Raw genomic sequence first — 18,478 nt, 5'->3', positions numbered from 1 at the left:
CATACTTTTGTAAAGACATAACAATTCAATAAATAATTATACAACAAATGAATGCTTTATTATATTTCGAGACGTTTATTTAAAAATGAAGAAAATAAGGGAAAGATACAGAATGTATATGCATGTATATTTGTTTATTCATGCATTTAGAACATTATGCATAATAGGCTTTAAAAATTGCATTAAAAACAACTCGCTAAAATGAAAGAAAAATATCACATACATAATTTTTTAATGTGTTTAATGTTTGTTTTTTTCTTAGTCCTTTTTATGATTATGTAAAACTGATGTTTCTCATAATATATAATATTTTTAGGATAAATTCTTTACATTTTTTTTAACGAACTTTTTAATATTTTTTTTGTTTTTAAAATTTCAAAATTTTTTGTTAAAATAAAAAAAATATTGATAAAATGTGTTAATTTGTTTTCCTTTATTTTTGATATTATGTATAGCAGCGTTATAATTAACTGGAAAATACATAGAACTGATTTAGCAATTTTTTTTTATATTAGATATTTTACATTGCATATGTGGTTTTTACAAAATAAAAATATAATCAGATTTTTTTATTTCATAATTTTGATTTTTATAGATTTATTTTTCTACATTTTTATCTTGACCCATGAGAATAACTAAACATAACAAAAAAATTGAATAACTGACATAATTTTTGTTTTTTTTTATTTTTTTTATCATGTTCATAAAAAAATATAATAACATTTTTGAAAAAAATGGTCAAAGAATAATACGCACAATAACATTATGTAATAATTTTAGTTCAATTAGATTTTTTTTTTCCAAGTTTCCTTACAAAAATAAAAAACCTTTAAATATCGATTATATTAATAAAATTCAAAAGAATAATGAACAAAATGAAGAAATAAAATATAAGCATATTGAAGGAAGTAATGTCTGTGATAAGATTAATATAGAATATAACTACAGACATAAATTTAATTGTAATCGAGGAATATATAAAAAGGGTGAAGATAATAAAATAATAACTAAAATATGCGAAGAATTATATGAAAATATAAAAAGAAAAGAATATAATGATTTTGAAAATAAGTTGGTATATTCTATTTCGCTAGCTGATAATGCAATAGAAATTTCACAGCTAATAAATGTAATTAGCAAATCAAATTTTTTGAAAATCCCTAAAGAGATTAAAGAATATAATGATAACAATAAAATAATATCTTCATATGTAACCTTAATTGACAAAAGCTTAAAAATATTTGATAATATGCCAATAAGGAGTATAAGTTTAATTTTAAACAGTATGATTAAATTAGGTATTTATCACACACGTTTCATTGACCTGTTTATTAAAAATATAAGAAATATATTAAATGAAAGTAACAATATAGACTTATGTATATTTTATCATTTTTATGTTAATGCGTTAAATAATGTTTTAATTTTAAGAGAAAATATGGAATATATATTAAAATTATTTTTGGATAAAATAAATAATATTGCTTTAGAATTACAAATAAAAAGTATTTCATCCATTTTACGGTGTAATAAAAAATTAGTAAAAAATATTTTTTCTCATAATGGCATAAAAGTTGACCTATTAAAAATAAGGGAAAAAAAAATTAACGAATCAAACAAAATAAATAAAGTCAGTACAGAACTGGAAAAGCAAACAAATCATGATAGTTCCATTTCGAATAAAGACAATTTAAAAATAATTAACGAAATAAATTCTAAGCTAAAAAATAACTTTTATATAAAAATGAATTATGGGAGTATACAACAATTATGCAACATATTAGAAGATTTAGAATATTTCGATTTAATTGATAATGATAGTTATTATGATATTTTAAATATATTAAAATTTCCTAGTAATATTTATAAATTAAAAAATATAGATTTTATAAATATATTAAATAATATAAAAAGTAGAAATAATAAATATAAAGATTTACTTCCATTGTCTTATTTTTCATTTATTTTTGATATTTTAAAAGAAAAAGATTTTTCAGAATGTTTAACTAATGATTTAGCTGAATTAATAAAATTAATACAATATTTTAAAAAAATGTATAATAATCTTAATTTTTGCATGAGCAAGTCAGAAATTATATTATTTAAAAGAAATTTAAATGATGTGTTATCAATACCAACACTTATTTATATTTTATATGATTATTCTATAATTAACAAGCGTGATGCTTTATTAAATTCATTTACTTTGAAATTATTTTACAGAATAATGGATTGTTTAAATAGTGAAGTAGTAAATGATAATAAAATTGTTAAAAATGTTGACGAATATTTACCAAAAACTCAAAATAGCGAAAAGCATAAATTATTTGTTGATAATTTAAAAAATAATAATAATAATAATAATAATAATAATAATAATAATAATAATAATAATAATAATAATAATAATAATAATAATAATAATAATAATAATAATAATAATAATAATAATATGCTTGATTTAAACACACATTTGTTACTAATAAAATCAGTTGATATGCTCATAGATAAAAGTGTAATAAATAATAATGATTATATTTTTTGTAAAAATTTTCTTTATTTTGATTTTTGTAACAAATTTGAATGTTCAAACGATATAAAATGTGAGTATGATAAGTGTGAAAAATATATTCATTATAATTTATATATAATAGGTATATTCGGTAAAATAAAACATGATGATTTTAATTTTTTATTATATTTGGTAAAAAATGCATTAATATTATCTGTTTATTTTTCAACAAAAGATATAGTGATGTTATTAAGGGGTTTAAGTAAATGTTCTTATTTTATTGATAAAGTTAATTATTTATTTTTTTATTCGACATTAAATTATTTAAGTTTTTTAATAATTAAAAAAAATGATATGAATTTTTTAGATTTAAATTGGAGTAACAATAATAATAATAATAATGGTGATAATATCAGTTTATTTGAAAAAAGGCATTTCGCTATAAATAAAGTTAAAACAAATTTTAACTTTAATTTTAATAAAAATAATTTTAAAGAGATACTAAGCATAACAAATAATATGTATAGACAAATAGAAAATATAATACAAATAAATTATGAATATATTAATACCTTGGAAATAAACCAATTAAATGAAAACAGATTTAATAAATTGACCCATTTATCCGACTCAATATTAGAAGAATTTGAGAATAAAATGAAGTTTCACATTTATGAAAAAGAAAAGAATAATATTATTGCATATAATGAAAAACAAATGTGTTATATGGATTGTTGTAATATATTATATTATATGAATAAGTTGAACTATATAAATCATGATATTATAAAATTAGTAATAAAAAATATGTATGTAAAAATTAATTATTTAAAAAATGAGCACATACTTAAAACAATAAATTCATTAACTATAATAAAAAATATCGATAAAGAGCTTCCTTCTTTTAATTATTTTATTAAAAAATTGTTGTTTCAATTTTGTTACAATATTGGTAATGTCAGTGAAAATAGTAGGAATTCCAGTTGTGTGCTTAAGATAGATGAATTAATAAAAATGTTTTATATAATCAGCAAATTATCCACAAAAAATGAATATAAAAATAATTTAATAAGAAAATATATTTTAATATTATTGGAAAAGTTACTCGAAAAAAATAAGTACCCTCGTATAAACAATGGTCTTATTATTATTATTAAAGCTTTTAAAAATATGTATCCATATCGATATATAAAGCTAGTTAAAATGGTCATAAACTGTATTAGTGACGAAATTGGAAATGATGAAATTTCTTATACAGACCATAAAATGTGTTTGAAAAATAATGAAGATATTTTTAAGAATGAAAGTAATAATTTAATTAATTTTGATTTTTTAAAAACATATTTTTCTGTGTTGCCTACATTAGTTAATCCAACAACAAACATTTATTCTGATATAAATGACGAATATTTATTAACAAGTAAGAAATTATTCTCTATATTACATGAACAGTTCAGAAAAAATAATTCCATAAAAAATTATGCTATATTGGTAATTGTGGATTTTATGAACATTTCTTTTCATTATATGGATGATTTCTTTTTGGAAAATTATCCTAATTTAATTTTATACATAATTAGTGAAAAGGAAATTTTATCAAAGGAACAATTTTGTTTATTTTTGTTAAATTTTAAATATTTATCAAATTGGGGACTCAAAATTAAAGACAACCAAATTAACGGAAACAGCTATAACATAGATAGTCGAAATAAATATACTGAATTATACAATTCTATTGAAAAATGTTTTAACGAATTTTTGAATAATGATAAAAATAAATCTATGAATGAAATAATTTATGGAGGTAATAACCCCAATGATGGAGATGGTAAATTGAATTATGATTTTAGTTTTAACAAAAAAAGGTTAACATTTTTAGATACAGAAGATAATGACGAGCAGGAAATAATTTCTATGGAATATAACAGTGTTAATATAAATGATTTATTTGATAAAAAAAAAAAAAATTTGAATAGTGATATTGGAAATAAAAAAGAAAAAAAAAAAAATCCTTATAAATTTGGAGAAAATAGTGAAAGAAAAGAAGGCAAAGATGAAATGTGTAGAAAGCAAAAAAATAGATTAAACGAGTTTGAAATTATTTTGAGGAAATATGCATATTGTCAGAATAATGCAAAAGATAAAATTGAAATTGTAAAAAATAAAAAAATATTTTTATTTGATATTAAATATATTGAATTGAAAAAAAATATTATTTTTGAATTTTTGGAGGAAAACAATTATTTTAAGGAGCCTGATGATTCAACCATAGAATTGCTGCCACATATAAATTTGCGATTATTAATTCTAAATAAATTAAATTTTTATATTTTTATTATGCCTTTTTTTGAATGGGATAGTTATTATGGTAGACTGGAAAAAGCTAAAGCGATTTTCCACAAATTATTAAGCATTACAAATAATACTAATTCATATCCTATACAAACAAATAGGAACAGTGTTTTTTCATCTATTGGTCAATATAAGTAGTTTTTTTTTTTTTTACACATTTTTCTGCTACTATTTCACATATTTGTGTGTGTAAATATATAGAGAATGAACAGTAATGTAGGATATATGTATAATGTAATTTTTTAAAATTTTACTAAGAATATAATTTTTTTAATCATGAGCAATATTATACATGTTCATATTTTTTTTGTTATTCAAAATATTCACCTGACTTGTTCATATATATTTTTTTAAATTCGCATTAAATTGTTTTTTTTACTATTTGTGGCATGTAACGCTTTATTTTATTTATCTACTTATTTGCTTGCTTGTTTATTATATGCTTCTTAGTTTGATTATTAATTTATTTAATGTTATTTACGTCTAATAGAAAAAACGACAAACAATGAACAATCTGAGTTTGGCGTTTCTCTATAAATATGTTTACGATTTTAGTGTTATTTTTTTGCGCATATGCAATATCATTATTTTTTTTTATTTTATTGTTATTTTTTTTTAGCAAATAGGTAAATATTTCACAATTATTTTGTTCCATTATTACACTTTTTTTACGTTTCCTTAATGCACAAATTAAGTTGTTTGAATAATATATTTTAAATATAAACATTTATTATTATTTTAAAAAATTTATTTTTAAACTAACTTTTCCTATATCGAGTCATGCCAATACTGAAAAAAGGAAAAGAGAAAACAATTTGGAATATTTACCATATATTAATTCCTTCCCTTTTTCTCTAAATATGTAATATATGCATATGGGTATATGTAAATTGATTGTGCATGGATAAATAATGAAATTCGATTTGATAAATATTTTTTTCCTTTTAGTGCTTTTTTTTTTTTTTAAAAAATATGATTTTTTGAATGTTTCAAAGAAACATACTTATAATTTTCTTAACGGAAATATTATTAGAAAAAAGGAAAAATATAGTTCTAAAAATTTTAAATGTAAAGTAGAAGGTATTGAATATAAAGTTCAGAATGTAGACAATTCAATAGAATTTTATAACAATGTGTTGGGATTTCAAGTAGCAGAAAAGGGAGATAATTATGCTAAGCTTATTTTAGGAAATAACGAAGCATATATTAAATTGATAAAAAATGAGGACAAATTTATTATAGGAGAAGTGAGAACAAACATTAATATGTATATATTGCGAAGATGTAATTATGCAAATATGCATTTTTTTTTTTTTATATATTTATATTTTTTAATTTGGTTTTAGCATTCATTCCTAGGATTAGGAATACATTTAAAAGAATTCGATTTAAAAAAGGTCAATATATATAAAGGACATATTGAGGACGAATTGGATAAAAGACCAATAACGGCTTGCATATTACCAGATGAAGATGTATAAAAAAAAATATATATATATATACATACTCTATTCTGTTTTCAAATTGTGAAAGTGAAAAATGATTAAAATTATAAAATTTTTGATATTGAGATAAATAATTTAAATACTTTTACAGGCACAAGTGCGAAGATTTTGGACAAACTGTTTTATAACAGATCCTGATGGATATGGTATAGAAGTGATATTGGAGGAAGATGTTCCGAAATTAAATAGGGTTCGGAAAAAGAAAAATAATAAAAATAATTTACTGTTTTATTTTAATTTGATATGTTATTTTTTTTTTGTAATTCATAATTTATACATCATCAATACAATTTTATAGATTCGGCTTTATACCACATCGACTAAAGATTCTCAGAAGTTTTACTCTGACATTTTAGGAATGGATGTAAATATAGAAAATAAATAAAATTAATAATTGAAAGAATTATATACTATTTTCTAAATATGATAGTTATTAAATAAATATCCATTTATATACACAAATATGTATTGCTATAAATATAATAATCATGCGCTATTTTATTATTCTTAATTTTATATATTTTAGTTAGTGAAAATCCAAAGTCATTTAGAAGAAATTTCATATCCTTGGAATATTTATGGTGGCATGAGTTATTATTTTTCGAATAAAAATAATTCAACTATACTTCAATTAGCTTATGCATATGATGAAAACAAGGTAAGAAAAAAAATATTTTTAATTTTTCTGTTCATATTTTTAATTTTTCTCTGATTTCTATAGTTTCATTTTTACACTTGCTTTGAAATAGGAAAATTTATGAAAAATATTGTTTTTTGTTTATTGACTTTTACATATATCCTTCCATATTTCATCACAGCTGCACATGGGGAATTCCTTAGGAAATTTAATTTTGAGTTTCCAAGATTTAAATACACTTGAAAAAAGACTAAAGGAAAACAATATAAAAATTATTAAGTCGAATGGAGAGATTATAGTGAAAGACTTGGATGGTTACAATATTTGCTTGAAGCAGATTACAAAGCTCAAAAAGGGGACAACAAAATTATAAAATAAAAGTATTTATAACAATAGTTTTTTTTTTTTGAAATAACTATATGCTAAAAAAATATGGCTTGTTCATGTAAAAATGTCGTTAAATGCATAATTATTATGCACATGGATTGACAGTGTGTAAATATATTTTTGTGTTATTACAGCATTATAATAAAGAATAAATATGGTTTATTTTCATACGATTTGAAATTGTCTCAGTGGAAGTTTAAACACAAGGACTAGATTAATGTGTCATATATAAATGCTAATAGTAAATAGCTGTTTGTATAAATAATTAGCCTTTATATGTTATATGTACATTTTTTATTTGTAAATTTTAAACGATTCAAATATTAGAATAAATTAAAGTCGATTTTGTTTTATTTTAAATGTTATAAGAGATTTTATACATGCACGCATATTTATCTATATATTCTTAAAAAAAAGGTATGAACAAATCGATAAATTTTGACATGCAAATAGAATAAATTACATATAAAATGATGTTTAAATAAATAAAATAAAAATGTATATTAAAAAAAAACGAATAATTCGAGCTATTTATTAATAGTTGTGGGATTATTTCGTTTTCTTGTTATTTACGTCATTTATTTTATTCGCATTAATTTTGTTATTTATTTTAATAAACTCATTTGAAAATAGTGTGAGTTTTTTTTTATCCTCAACACTGTGCTGAAGGAAAGCAAATATTTCTTCTGCTTTCTACGTGAAATAAAAAAAAAAAATATCAAGGGATATATATTTCTTATATTTTAAGAAAATAGCCCAATGCATATGCAAATAATATGCATATGAATGTGGAATATATAGTACATTGATATGAAAAAATTTGTAGACATTACTTTGAAATTTTTCAAAAAATTTAATAAGGACTCATCAAGTGGCAATTTACATAAACTCGTTAATTGCTTTAGATCTGGAAAGAACCAAAAGGTAAAAACAAAAAAATATAAAATAAAAAAAACACAAATTGGAGAAAGAAAGGAAAATATGTTATTTGAAATTGCATGAGTATGGTAAGAATTAAACGATAAGCAATTATTATTTTATTTTATTTCATTTTATTTTATTTTTAATTCGAGGCAATGCCACAGAAGATAAACATACCAGTTATTTCCTTATGTTCTGCGTTGTTTGACTTTTTTTTATTATTGGTACCTGCGATAAAAAATTTAGAAAATATAATAATGACCCACATTTATATATACATATATTATGTATTAAATGTGTATGCTTAAGCATTTTTTATTTTTTGTGACTCTCACTTTTATTTCCCTTTGGCGAAATAATTGGAGGGAATTTTGTTTCATTATCGTTTGTTTCGGTTTTGTTTTTTCCCTTTTTGCTATTCGATTTATTATTATTATTATTATTATTATTGTTATTATTATTATTATTATTATTATTATTATTATTGTTATTATTATTATTATTATTATTATTATTATTATTATTATTATTATTATTATTATTATTATTATTATTATTATTATTATTATTGTTATTATTATTATTATTGCTGTTGTTATTTTGAGTGGTATTTTTTGTTTGTTTTGTTTTATTTTGTTTAGATATAATACATTGCGTTAAATTTGGAAATTCTTGGTTATCTGTATTTTTTTTATTTTTTGTAACATGATTAACATCCCATCCCAGTTTTTTATTTTTGTTACTATTATTATTTCCATTTTCTTGTTTTTTTTTTGAATTTTCAATTTTAATTTGCATATTTATTTTTGTTTCTTCCCCTTTCATAATATCTACAAGTTTTTCAATTTTCCTTTCCCCAGTTGTACTCCATTTCATTTTTTCTGTTTTTTTTTTATCGTCATTTTTTTTGTCTTCACTTTTTTTATCACCAATATCCTCACCCTTATCCAATTTATTTTCGTTTTTTTTATTCACTTTATTTTTTGTTGTTTTTTCAGTTTTTTTGTTTGCACTCGGTGTTGTACTATTTTTTTTTACCACATTTTTCTGATTTTTATTTTTGGGCTGAGCATTTCGTTTTTCTATGTTCGTAGATGTATTGAGATTCGATGCAGAATTTTGGGGGGATGATATTTCTGAATTTTTAATATAATTTAGCATATTATTATCGTTGCTACTTTTAGTGTTTTTATTATCGCCGGCATTTTTATTATCTAAAATTTTGTGATTGTTTGTATTTTCTATTATTGTTTCGTTTCTTTTTTTTTTATCCACATCTAATTCGTCAGAAAATTTAGCGTTATTGGGTTTGAGAGTATTAGATTGTTCGTTTTCTAATTTTTTAGACATTTTTTTATATTTAATATTTGACAAATCGTTAGAATTATCAGAATGGTTAGGGATCGAAGGCGATTCATTATTATTGTTTTTTTCAGATACAAGAGCATTTAGATTGTCACTATCAATATTTTTATTTTTTTGATTTTCTTTTTCTATCAAATCATTTACCTCTTGAAGTTGTTTTTTAATTTCTTCAATTAATTGTGGGGTTTTTTCTTGTAATAACAATAATTCTATTTCTTTTTTTTGTTTAATAAGAAAATGTTTATATTGTTTATTCGAATAATTTTCTATGGGTTCATTATTTTGATCATTTTTAAAACCTTGATCATTTTTCATGTTATCCTGTAAGTTACACGTTTCTTTAGCAACTACACCATCTTTGATATGCAAATTATGTGAAATATTTTGAGTAATATTATTATTTTGAAATAAATTATCTTTTAAATAAATAAAAGGAATAACAAAAGGCATAGAACCCCTAGGAAATAGATCATTAAAATTAAACCATGGCATATTTTGACTAAATCGTACTGGTAAATCATGAGGAAAATAATTTGAATGCCACCAAAAAAACATAAGTTCAGATGAAAATGGGCCTTGTATATTTCCTGATGGATCTTTATATTGCCATACATTTCCTTTTATTTTGTTAACTTTATTTATTATTTCGATATATCTTGAAATGTCAGTATTGTTATTATTTAAATTAGCTTTTAAATCATTTTGCGTTAGAGTAATTTCATTACTATGCTTTTCAGAATTTGTTTTTTCGTTTGGTAATAGAATAGAATCCTCTATTTTATCTTTAGATGTGTAATGTGTTCTTATATAATTAATTTGAGGATTTGAGATCTGATTATGAGCAGTAGAATTATTATCTTTATTTCTATTAGTATTTTCAAAAGGTGTAGAATCAGAAGCCATTTCTTCTTTGTTAATTGTGACTCGATTCTTAGAATTATTGGTGTCAATTTGATTAGAACATTGAATAATGGCATCCATATTTGCATTATTTGTATCTGATATATTTTTAGATGCATCTTTATTGTTTTTACTACTGGAAATTCCAATAAAATTTAACCATTTATTTATATTTAATGATTTTTTATTATTATTATTTTCTACATCTGTTTGTGTATTATTATTTTCAATACATTGTGAAGATATGGATGTTGTATTGTTAGGGGTTGTCATATTAAATTGAGTTTCTTTTGTTTTAAAATCATTGATATTTGTTTTATTATCTATATAGGATAATGTATTTGTACTATTTTCATTTATATTAGTAATATAAAGAGGGTTGCTAAGATGTTTTGAATTATTTTGAATTTGGATTTGTTTATCATTTATTTCTTTTTCTGAATTAATCAAATTAAAATTATCTAACATCAATTGGGTAATTAATTCTCGTTTTTTGTTTTCATTTAAATTGTTAAATGCTTTTTCATCTATGTTAAATATTTGCATAATTTTTTTAAAAATAAAAACATTATTAGTTTTGTTTGATTGATTAATAGATGGTTCATTCTCTGATTTATTAATATTGTCTGTATATATTTCATCTATAAACATGTTATTCTCCCTATTTTTAACATTATCATATAATATTTTTGAATCTGTAATAGTGTTATGTATTGATAGAATTTGAGAATTTTGTTGTACATTGAAACTTGAAGAATTAGATGTAGATGTGTTATTTTGGATTGAACTAATGTTTGTATTATTATATATTTCATTTATTCCTATGTTTCTAGAAAAAGAATAAGGATATTTATCATGAATAGTATGTGATAGATTTGTATTAGAAGAATTCGATATTTCATTGATATTAGTGTTAATAAAATTTTGTTCAGAATTATTATTTTTATTTTTAATTTTTTGTAATATACTTTCTTGTGGTATATCTGTAGTATTTGATCCCCTAAATTTTGTGAAAGTAAAATTTGAATTGTTAGTTTGATCGTTTAATATTGTTGATAAATCTATATGATATTTGTTAGGAGCATGGGATCTAATATTATTTAAAGGATCTTTTGAATCTAAATGTAAATAATTATTATTAGTATGTATGTTAGATTGAGGTTTATCAATATATTTCTTGATGTCATATTTATTTTCATAGGTAGAGGGTTCCAATGATTGATAATACGGATGTGATATATTTCCAAAACTTCGATTTTGAATATTCGATTTATTTAAATCCTTAAGATCTCCCTGTAAATTGTTTTTATTAGTATTATTATATAATTTATTTAGAATATATTCCTTTTTTTCATTAAAATTATTATATCGATTTAAATTGTGAAAATTGACAGTATTGTTAATATTACTGATATTATTTTTATCATTAGTATAAACTTTATTAACATTACTATCAGAAAATAAATAATTAGAATTTTTTTTATTATCAAATATTTTATGAAAATTATTTATTTTGTTATCATTACTTGTTTCCCTAGGATTTATATTTTCCAAGGAATTTTTTATTTTCATGTTTTGAGTATTATCATCATCTGTTTTATTTATTTTGTCTGTTTCGTTAGATGTTTTATCCTTATCATTTTTTCCTTTTTTTTTTCCTTTTTTTTTTTTTTCATTATTTATAAGGTTATTATTATTTGTGGTGGGTTCTTCTTTTTTGTTTTTATTTCCATCTATATTGTTCAACGTTTTTGTTTTTTCGTCATTTATTGTATTTTCATTTTGTTTTAATTTACTAGAAATATTTTTTAAGAATTCATTATTATTATTATTATTATTATTATTTAATTCATTTTGTGAAAAAGTATTTATTCCAATGCCTCCTATTAATCCAATAGAACCTCCTTTATTACTACTTAAATCAAACTGTTCATTTATTTTATACCATATTAAATCATCTGTGATCTTTTTATTTTTTTCTAAATTTTTTTTCCTAATATTACTCCAGTCATCTTCTGCAATGTTTTTTGAATTTTTTTTGTCATTATTTTTTAAATGCTTATTAGTAATAAAATAAGAATTATTATTAGAAAAATTATTTGTTTGTATTTTTCCAGAATCCAAAAAATTTGGTTGTGACATTGTATTGTTTTTTCCACCTTTTCTATTATCATTATTTATATTTTCTAAATCTTGAATATTTTTTCCTAAATTTTTATTATTATTTGGGGTATTATATTCTCCTTTTCTTTCTTTATTTGTGGATCTATTTTGTATCTGGTTAGAATCGGTGGAAACTTTTGTATTCACATTTCCATTTGTGTAATAAAAGTTGTTATTTTTTTTATCATAATTTGTATCATGTCCGCTGTTTGGAGTGTTACCATATATTCCATTTATATTATTATTATTATATTCATATTTTCGATGGTTTTGAATTTGGTTAAGTTGATATTTGTTATTTGAATCCATCGCCTTTTTATTCATGTGCATATTTAATTTTGTGGAATCATTATTTTTGTTCATAATATTATTAGCTAAATATTCATTTCCATTTTTTGTTTTATTGTCTTCATGAATAATCGAATCATTATTAGTCGAGTTTATGTTATTTCCAAATATTTTATATTTTTTATATTTTAATTCATCAATTGTTGAATTTATATTTCCATTGTTATTCATATTATCTACTTCTGTGTTATAATTTGGAGATAAATAAGCATCTAAGTTATTATATCCATTTTTATTCAAAATATGTTGACTTTTGTTATTATTTAAATTATTACCATATTTTGTTCCTGTATTTTGATATATTTGCTTCTTTTTATATTTATCTGTTATGTTGTTAACTCTATTATTTGGATCTGTTCCTATATTTTGAATATCATTTAATGTATTATCATTGTTTGTAAAGTTGTATCCAGAATGCGAAGAATTATTGTTAAAATTAAAATCGTTGCATATATCTTCTCGTTTGTTGTTATTTATATTTCTATCTTTAATATTATTATGTTTGTTAGAATGTCTAGAAATATCATTAATTTGATTGTTATCTTCTGAATTATTAGAATTAGATAATTTCATATTATTAAAATTTTTATTTGAATTTTTTAATTCTATTTTGGAAATATTATCATTATCATTATTATTTGTTATTTGCCCATCATTGTTATTGTTTGATTTTCCAAATCGCCAAGATATCGATCCATCCCCTACCCCCCTTTCATTTTTTCTCCAAATAATTTTTTTATTATTATTTCCATTATTTGATTCTCGAATGTTGTTATTTCCAAAAGTGTTAGAATTTGCACTATTATTATTGTATGGATTTTCAATATTTAGATTATTTTTTTTAAAAAAATTATTTTTATTATTTTCTGAATTATCATGTATGTTAAGATTATTCATAATATGATCATTGCTATTACATGACTGATTTATAGGAGTTATATTTCCTTCAGCAAATTTTAAATCATTATTTTTAATAAATTTTTGATTTTTTAATAAATTGTTATTTCTTTTATTAATACTATTTAATGCATTATTTGAATCAAATGATTCATTTAATTTATTTCTGTTCATAATATTATCTCGGTTAAAAAAATCATTTTTATTTTTATATTTATCAAACCCTTCGTTTCCTATTTCATTATTATTTACCACTTCATTATTATCACAATATTCCATATTTTCTTTTTTATTTTCTTCTATATCTTCTATTTTAAATGAATTACTACATAAAGGTAAATCATGATTTTCTCCTAAATTTTTTCCATTTAATATGAGCTCTATATAAGCATATATGAATTCATATTTTGTATATACTAATACATTTTCATTTTTTTTCAAATTATCCGTTATAGTATAGTCAGGGACTTTTTCTATGATTTCGTTATTCTCCATTTTATTAGGATTTTTATTATTATTAATAATAAATTATGATTAATATGTACATATATATATATTTTTTTTAAAATATATAACTGTGTTATTTAGTAGAATGGTTATTATTAATTTGCAGCAAGCTTTGATGGAATATTTCCTTTCGATTTTTTTCACATATATTTTTTTTTTTTGAGCCACAAAAATCTATGCTTATTTAAAAATATATATAAACAAATTAAATAACACTTTGTATGAATAAATATAGATAACAAACTTGTTTAAACTGGATATGATTATATTTGTGCATATATATTATATATACATGTGTATGATGTAGATATTAATGGATATATGCAATACATAGATTTAACAGTTTGTATAATTTAATCAATATATAATAAAAATAAATATATGTATATTTTCTGAAATATATTTATAGTGTACTATGTATATTAAATTTTGTGTATTTCCTTTATGATATCAATTATTAAGAATATTCATTTTTTGTTTTAATTTCAAAGGCGCTAGTTCTGAAGAATGTATGATTTTGTGCGTTTTATTAAAAATAATGATAATATAACAATAATAATGTAATAGTATAGTTGACTAATTGTCGTTTTCTGTATAACTCGTTATTTTCATATAATTATATGCATGTAAAACTTTAGTTGTTTTGCTTTAAAAATTGTGTTTTTTTTTTTATTTTTAAACATATATATAAATATACTTAATTATAAAAAAAACAACTTCCTTTAAAGGCCCCTTTAAAAGGTGTTTCAAAAGTCATTTTTTTATATTTATAATAATGTATAAATAAATATAAATAAATATAATTTAATTGAATGGAGAATATAAAAAATATAAAATTTGGTGAAAATTTTTATATAAAATAATCCTATTTATTTGTAATAAAAATAGTATTTATTTAACTGAAAAAAAAACTTGCTAATATTCATATATAAATAATATAATAATAAATATATAATAATAATATTATATATAATTATATTACAATTATATAAATGTAGGAAAATATTAATTTATATTTTATGTTATGGTAGGTAAAGCCAATAAATAAATACAATTTATCAATTATAAGGATAAATACATAATTATTAGCTTTAAATATGCAAAGAATTTTTTTGAAAATATAAATATTATTATTCTATATATTTTAAATATATTATATTACACTAATTATATTTTACATTTATTATAATGTCGTTTTAATATATTTAACTATAATGTTTACAAAGGAAATAGCACTAAATATATATAATATGTTTATATAGATAATGTTTTATTATTATGTTAAAGGTTTGGGGTTATATTTTTTTTTACCCATATTATATATATATATATAATATATATATTATAAAAATCTATAATAATCAACATAATAAATTTATCCTTAAATATTCAGATATATTTTTACTCTTATATAAACTATTTGCACATATTATATATATATATATGTAGAAAATATTATTAGTACATAAATTATTTGAAATTTCCAATAGCCTATTTTTTCTTCAATTTTTAAGAATAAATAATATTAACAATATATTATCCACGGTTTGAAATATAATATGTGCTTATATCTTATTTTTATGGATATTATATTTTATTTTATTTTATTTCTTTGTTTAAAAATATGTGAAGGTTTTAAACAGCCCATTATTTATAGTTTGATATAATATTAATTTTCTATATGTATACTATTCATTACACCTCAAATCAAATTAGCGAAAATTAAAAATATAGTAGTTTATATATATAATATATTTTTTTTTAAAAAGTTTTGGGTACCCATTTCCTTATTTCCATTTTAGCAAGTTTACTTTCTTATCATAATTAACCTTGGAAAAAATAGCACATTATTTTGTAAAAAATAAAAATGTATGAAATGCATGGAAATATAATTTTTATTTATTTTTATAATACTGTAAAAGATAATAATAGAAAATTCCACATAAATTGAAAAGCCAAATTTTTTGTAAAATATTTATTTTATATTATCATTATACCCAGTATTTATTGGGGCCACATTTCTAAGTACTTTTTATATATGAATTAATCAAGCGGCAAAAAGTAAATATAAAATATAAAACTTAAAATATAAAAATATAAAAAATATAAAATATAAAAAATATTAAAATATATATAATACATACACAAATAGTGACCATATTTTTAACAAATTAATTCAATTGCTAGTCTACATATTATAAGATATATTTGAGTATTTCGATGTTGTAAAAATATTCTTAAAAAAAAAAAAAAAAAACTTATGATACACCTCAATTTGGATTCAATAAAATTTGCACACAAAATAAAATTTAATATGGGCTTAAAAATATTTTTAATAATTTTCCAGATATAATATGCTCCTTATTTTTTTTATATAGTTAATATATTTTCATTTACACACGTTTGATGGTTATATAAAAAAGGTATAATATTATATGATATAATATTGTTTTAATTCAATATGAATATATTTAAATATATTTTTTTTTAGTATTCACATATTTTAAAATTTTATTATAAGACAATCTATATTATTTAAATATTATTTATATCATATCCCTATGATCAAAAATACAAAAATATACATTCACTTTATATTCATTTGAATATATATAACAAACTAGGTTGGAAAAGGTTATATCAATTTAAATAAAATAGTATACTCACAAAAAAAGCATATGAATTTGATAACAATAAAATGAAAAGGATATATATTTGGAACAAGAATAATATTTTCAAGTATACTATTATATAATCTCATTTGTGTTCGGATTTAATACAACAAAAAGTTGTTTACTTGTTTTATTTTACTCCGTTTTATTTTGGGGCTCCTTTATATGTTATGAGTTTTAATTTTTTAAAAATGTCATTAATTCTTCTATTGATTTGAACTTTTTTTCTGTTAATATATATTATATAAAATATTTAGAAAAAAAAATAAGTGCAAAACAAAAATGCACACATCACAAAATAAAAATATAGAGAATGAAAAATTTACTGATATGGGAATAAATATAAAGTTTTAAATAATAATTTTATGTATAGTATGCAACTTGCAGAATATAAAACTTAGTTAACTACTAGACTACATCTTTAATGAAAGTTTGAAAATAACGAATAAGATCGTGATATAGTTACTATTCATAAATAAAAAAATCCTAAATTCACATTTTTTATTTTTTTTTATATTTTTTTCTAATATTTTTAACCTATATTCGAGGACATTTGATTAACGCTAACTCTTAGGTTTTCGTATTCTTCAATTTTACCTTTTACTATAATTTATAAAATAAATATAAATTTTTCATTTTGTAAAAATGAATATGAACAAATAATAAGTTTATTTAGGAGCCATTAGATATTACCATATATATCTTTATCTTCAGGACTTAAACTATTTATATATTTTCTTTCATTGTTTATTTTGTCTCCTAACAGCATTCTATAAAAAAAAAATAATGGAAATGTGTATACAGCCAAAAATAAATGAAGGGTGAAAAATAGTGAGTAAATGATAAATTATAGAAAACATAATATATTTTACATTTTTTTTTTATTCTTAATGAATTAGAACAATAAGACATGCACATACCTATAAGATATGGTTTTGTTTTTTAGTGATATATAATATTTTGATATAGGTGTGTTGAAACCTTGTAGAAAATCTAATTTTCCTAGCAAATATAAATCTTTGAGGGATTTTTTTTTTTTTTCATTTTGGTCATTTATAAATATGTAAATAGGCTTGCTTATATTTTTTTCATTTAGAATATTGTATAGCATTCGAATATGATTTGCTTTTTTTTTAATTTTATTTATTAATTCATTTTTTAAAGTCACTTTTGGCTTTCCTGCTTTCATATTTTTCAATAAGAAATTATTACCATTTTTGTCAACATTGCTTGAACAGGAAAACATACCAGAGTTATTCAATAATTGAATGAACATAAAAAATGAAATACACAACGATAATATATTCATATT

At 20.1% G+C, this 18,478-nt stretch overlaps 4 protein-coding genes across 4 annotated transcripts; 2 read left to right on the top strand and 2 right to left on the bottom strand.

The window, feature by feature from the left end:
* Positions 1-697: 697 nt before the first annotated feature.
* PBANKA_0103500 (RAP protein, putative) lies at positions 698-5,002 on the top strand (the record flags this gene model as incomplete). The annotated part of the gene is made up of 1 exon (XM_034566729.1): positions 698-5,002. The coding sequence occupies one exon, from the start codon at positions 698-700 to the stop codon at positions 5,000-5,002; it is 4,305 nt and encodes a 1,434-aa protein (XP_034419635.1).
* A 773-nt stretch (positions 5,003-5,775) lies between these two features.
* Positions 5,776-7,379, top strand: PBANKA_0103400 (glyoxalase I-like protein GILP, putative; the record flags this gene model as incomplete). Its single annotated transcript, XM_034566618.1, has 6 exons — positions 5,776-6,111; positions 6,211-6,339; positions 6,461-6,559; positions 6,668-6,733; positions 6,896-7,027; positions 7,188-7,379. The coding sequence occupies 6 exons, from the start codon at positions 5,776-5,778 to the stop codon at positions 7,377-7,379; spliced, it is 954 nt and encodes a 317-aa protein (XP_034419634.1).
* Positions 7,380-7,942: 563 nt separating this feature from the next.
* PBANKA_0103300 (conserved Plasmodium protein, unknown function) lies at positions 7,943-14,482 on the bottom strand (the record flags this gene model as incomplete). Its single annotated transcript, XM_034566507.1, has 4 exons — positions 7,943-8,086; positions 8,227-8,300; positions 8,492-8,542; positions 8,650-14,482. The coding sequence occupies 4 exons, from the start codon at positions 14,480-14,482 to the stop codon at positions 7,943-7,945; spliced, it is 6,102 nt and encodes a 2,033-aa protein (XP_034419633.1).
* Positions 14,483-17,343: 2,861 nt separating this feature from the next.
* Positions 17,344-18,475, bottom strand: PBANKA_0103200 (conserved protein, unknown function; the record flags this gene model as incomplete). The annotated part of the gene is made up of 4 exons (XM_034566396.1): positions 17,344-17,393; positions 17,704-17,769; positions 17,860-17,936; positions 18,087-18,475. The coding sequence occupies 4 exons, from the start codon at positions 18,473-18,475 to the stop codon at positions 17,344-17,346; spliced, it is 582 nt and encodes a 193-aa protein (XP_034419632.1).
* Positions 18,476-18,478: the final 3 nt, after the last annotated feature.

Source organism: Plasmodium berghei (genome assembly GCF_900002375.2).
Source record: "Plasmodium berghei ANKA genome assembly, chromosome: 1".
Classification (NCBI taxonomy): Eukaryota; Apicomplexa; class Aconoidasida; order Haemosporida; family Plasmodiidae; genus Plasmodium; species Plasmodium berghei.
Note: the sequence above shows the minus strand (reverse complement) of the source record. Positions and strands in the feature narration are given on the sequence as shown.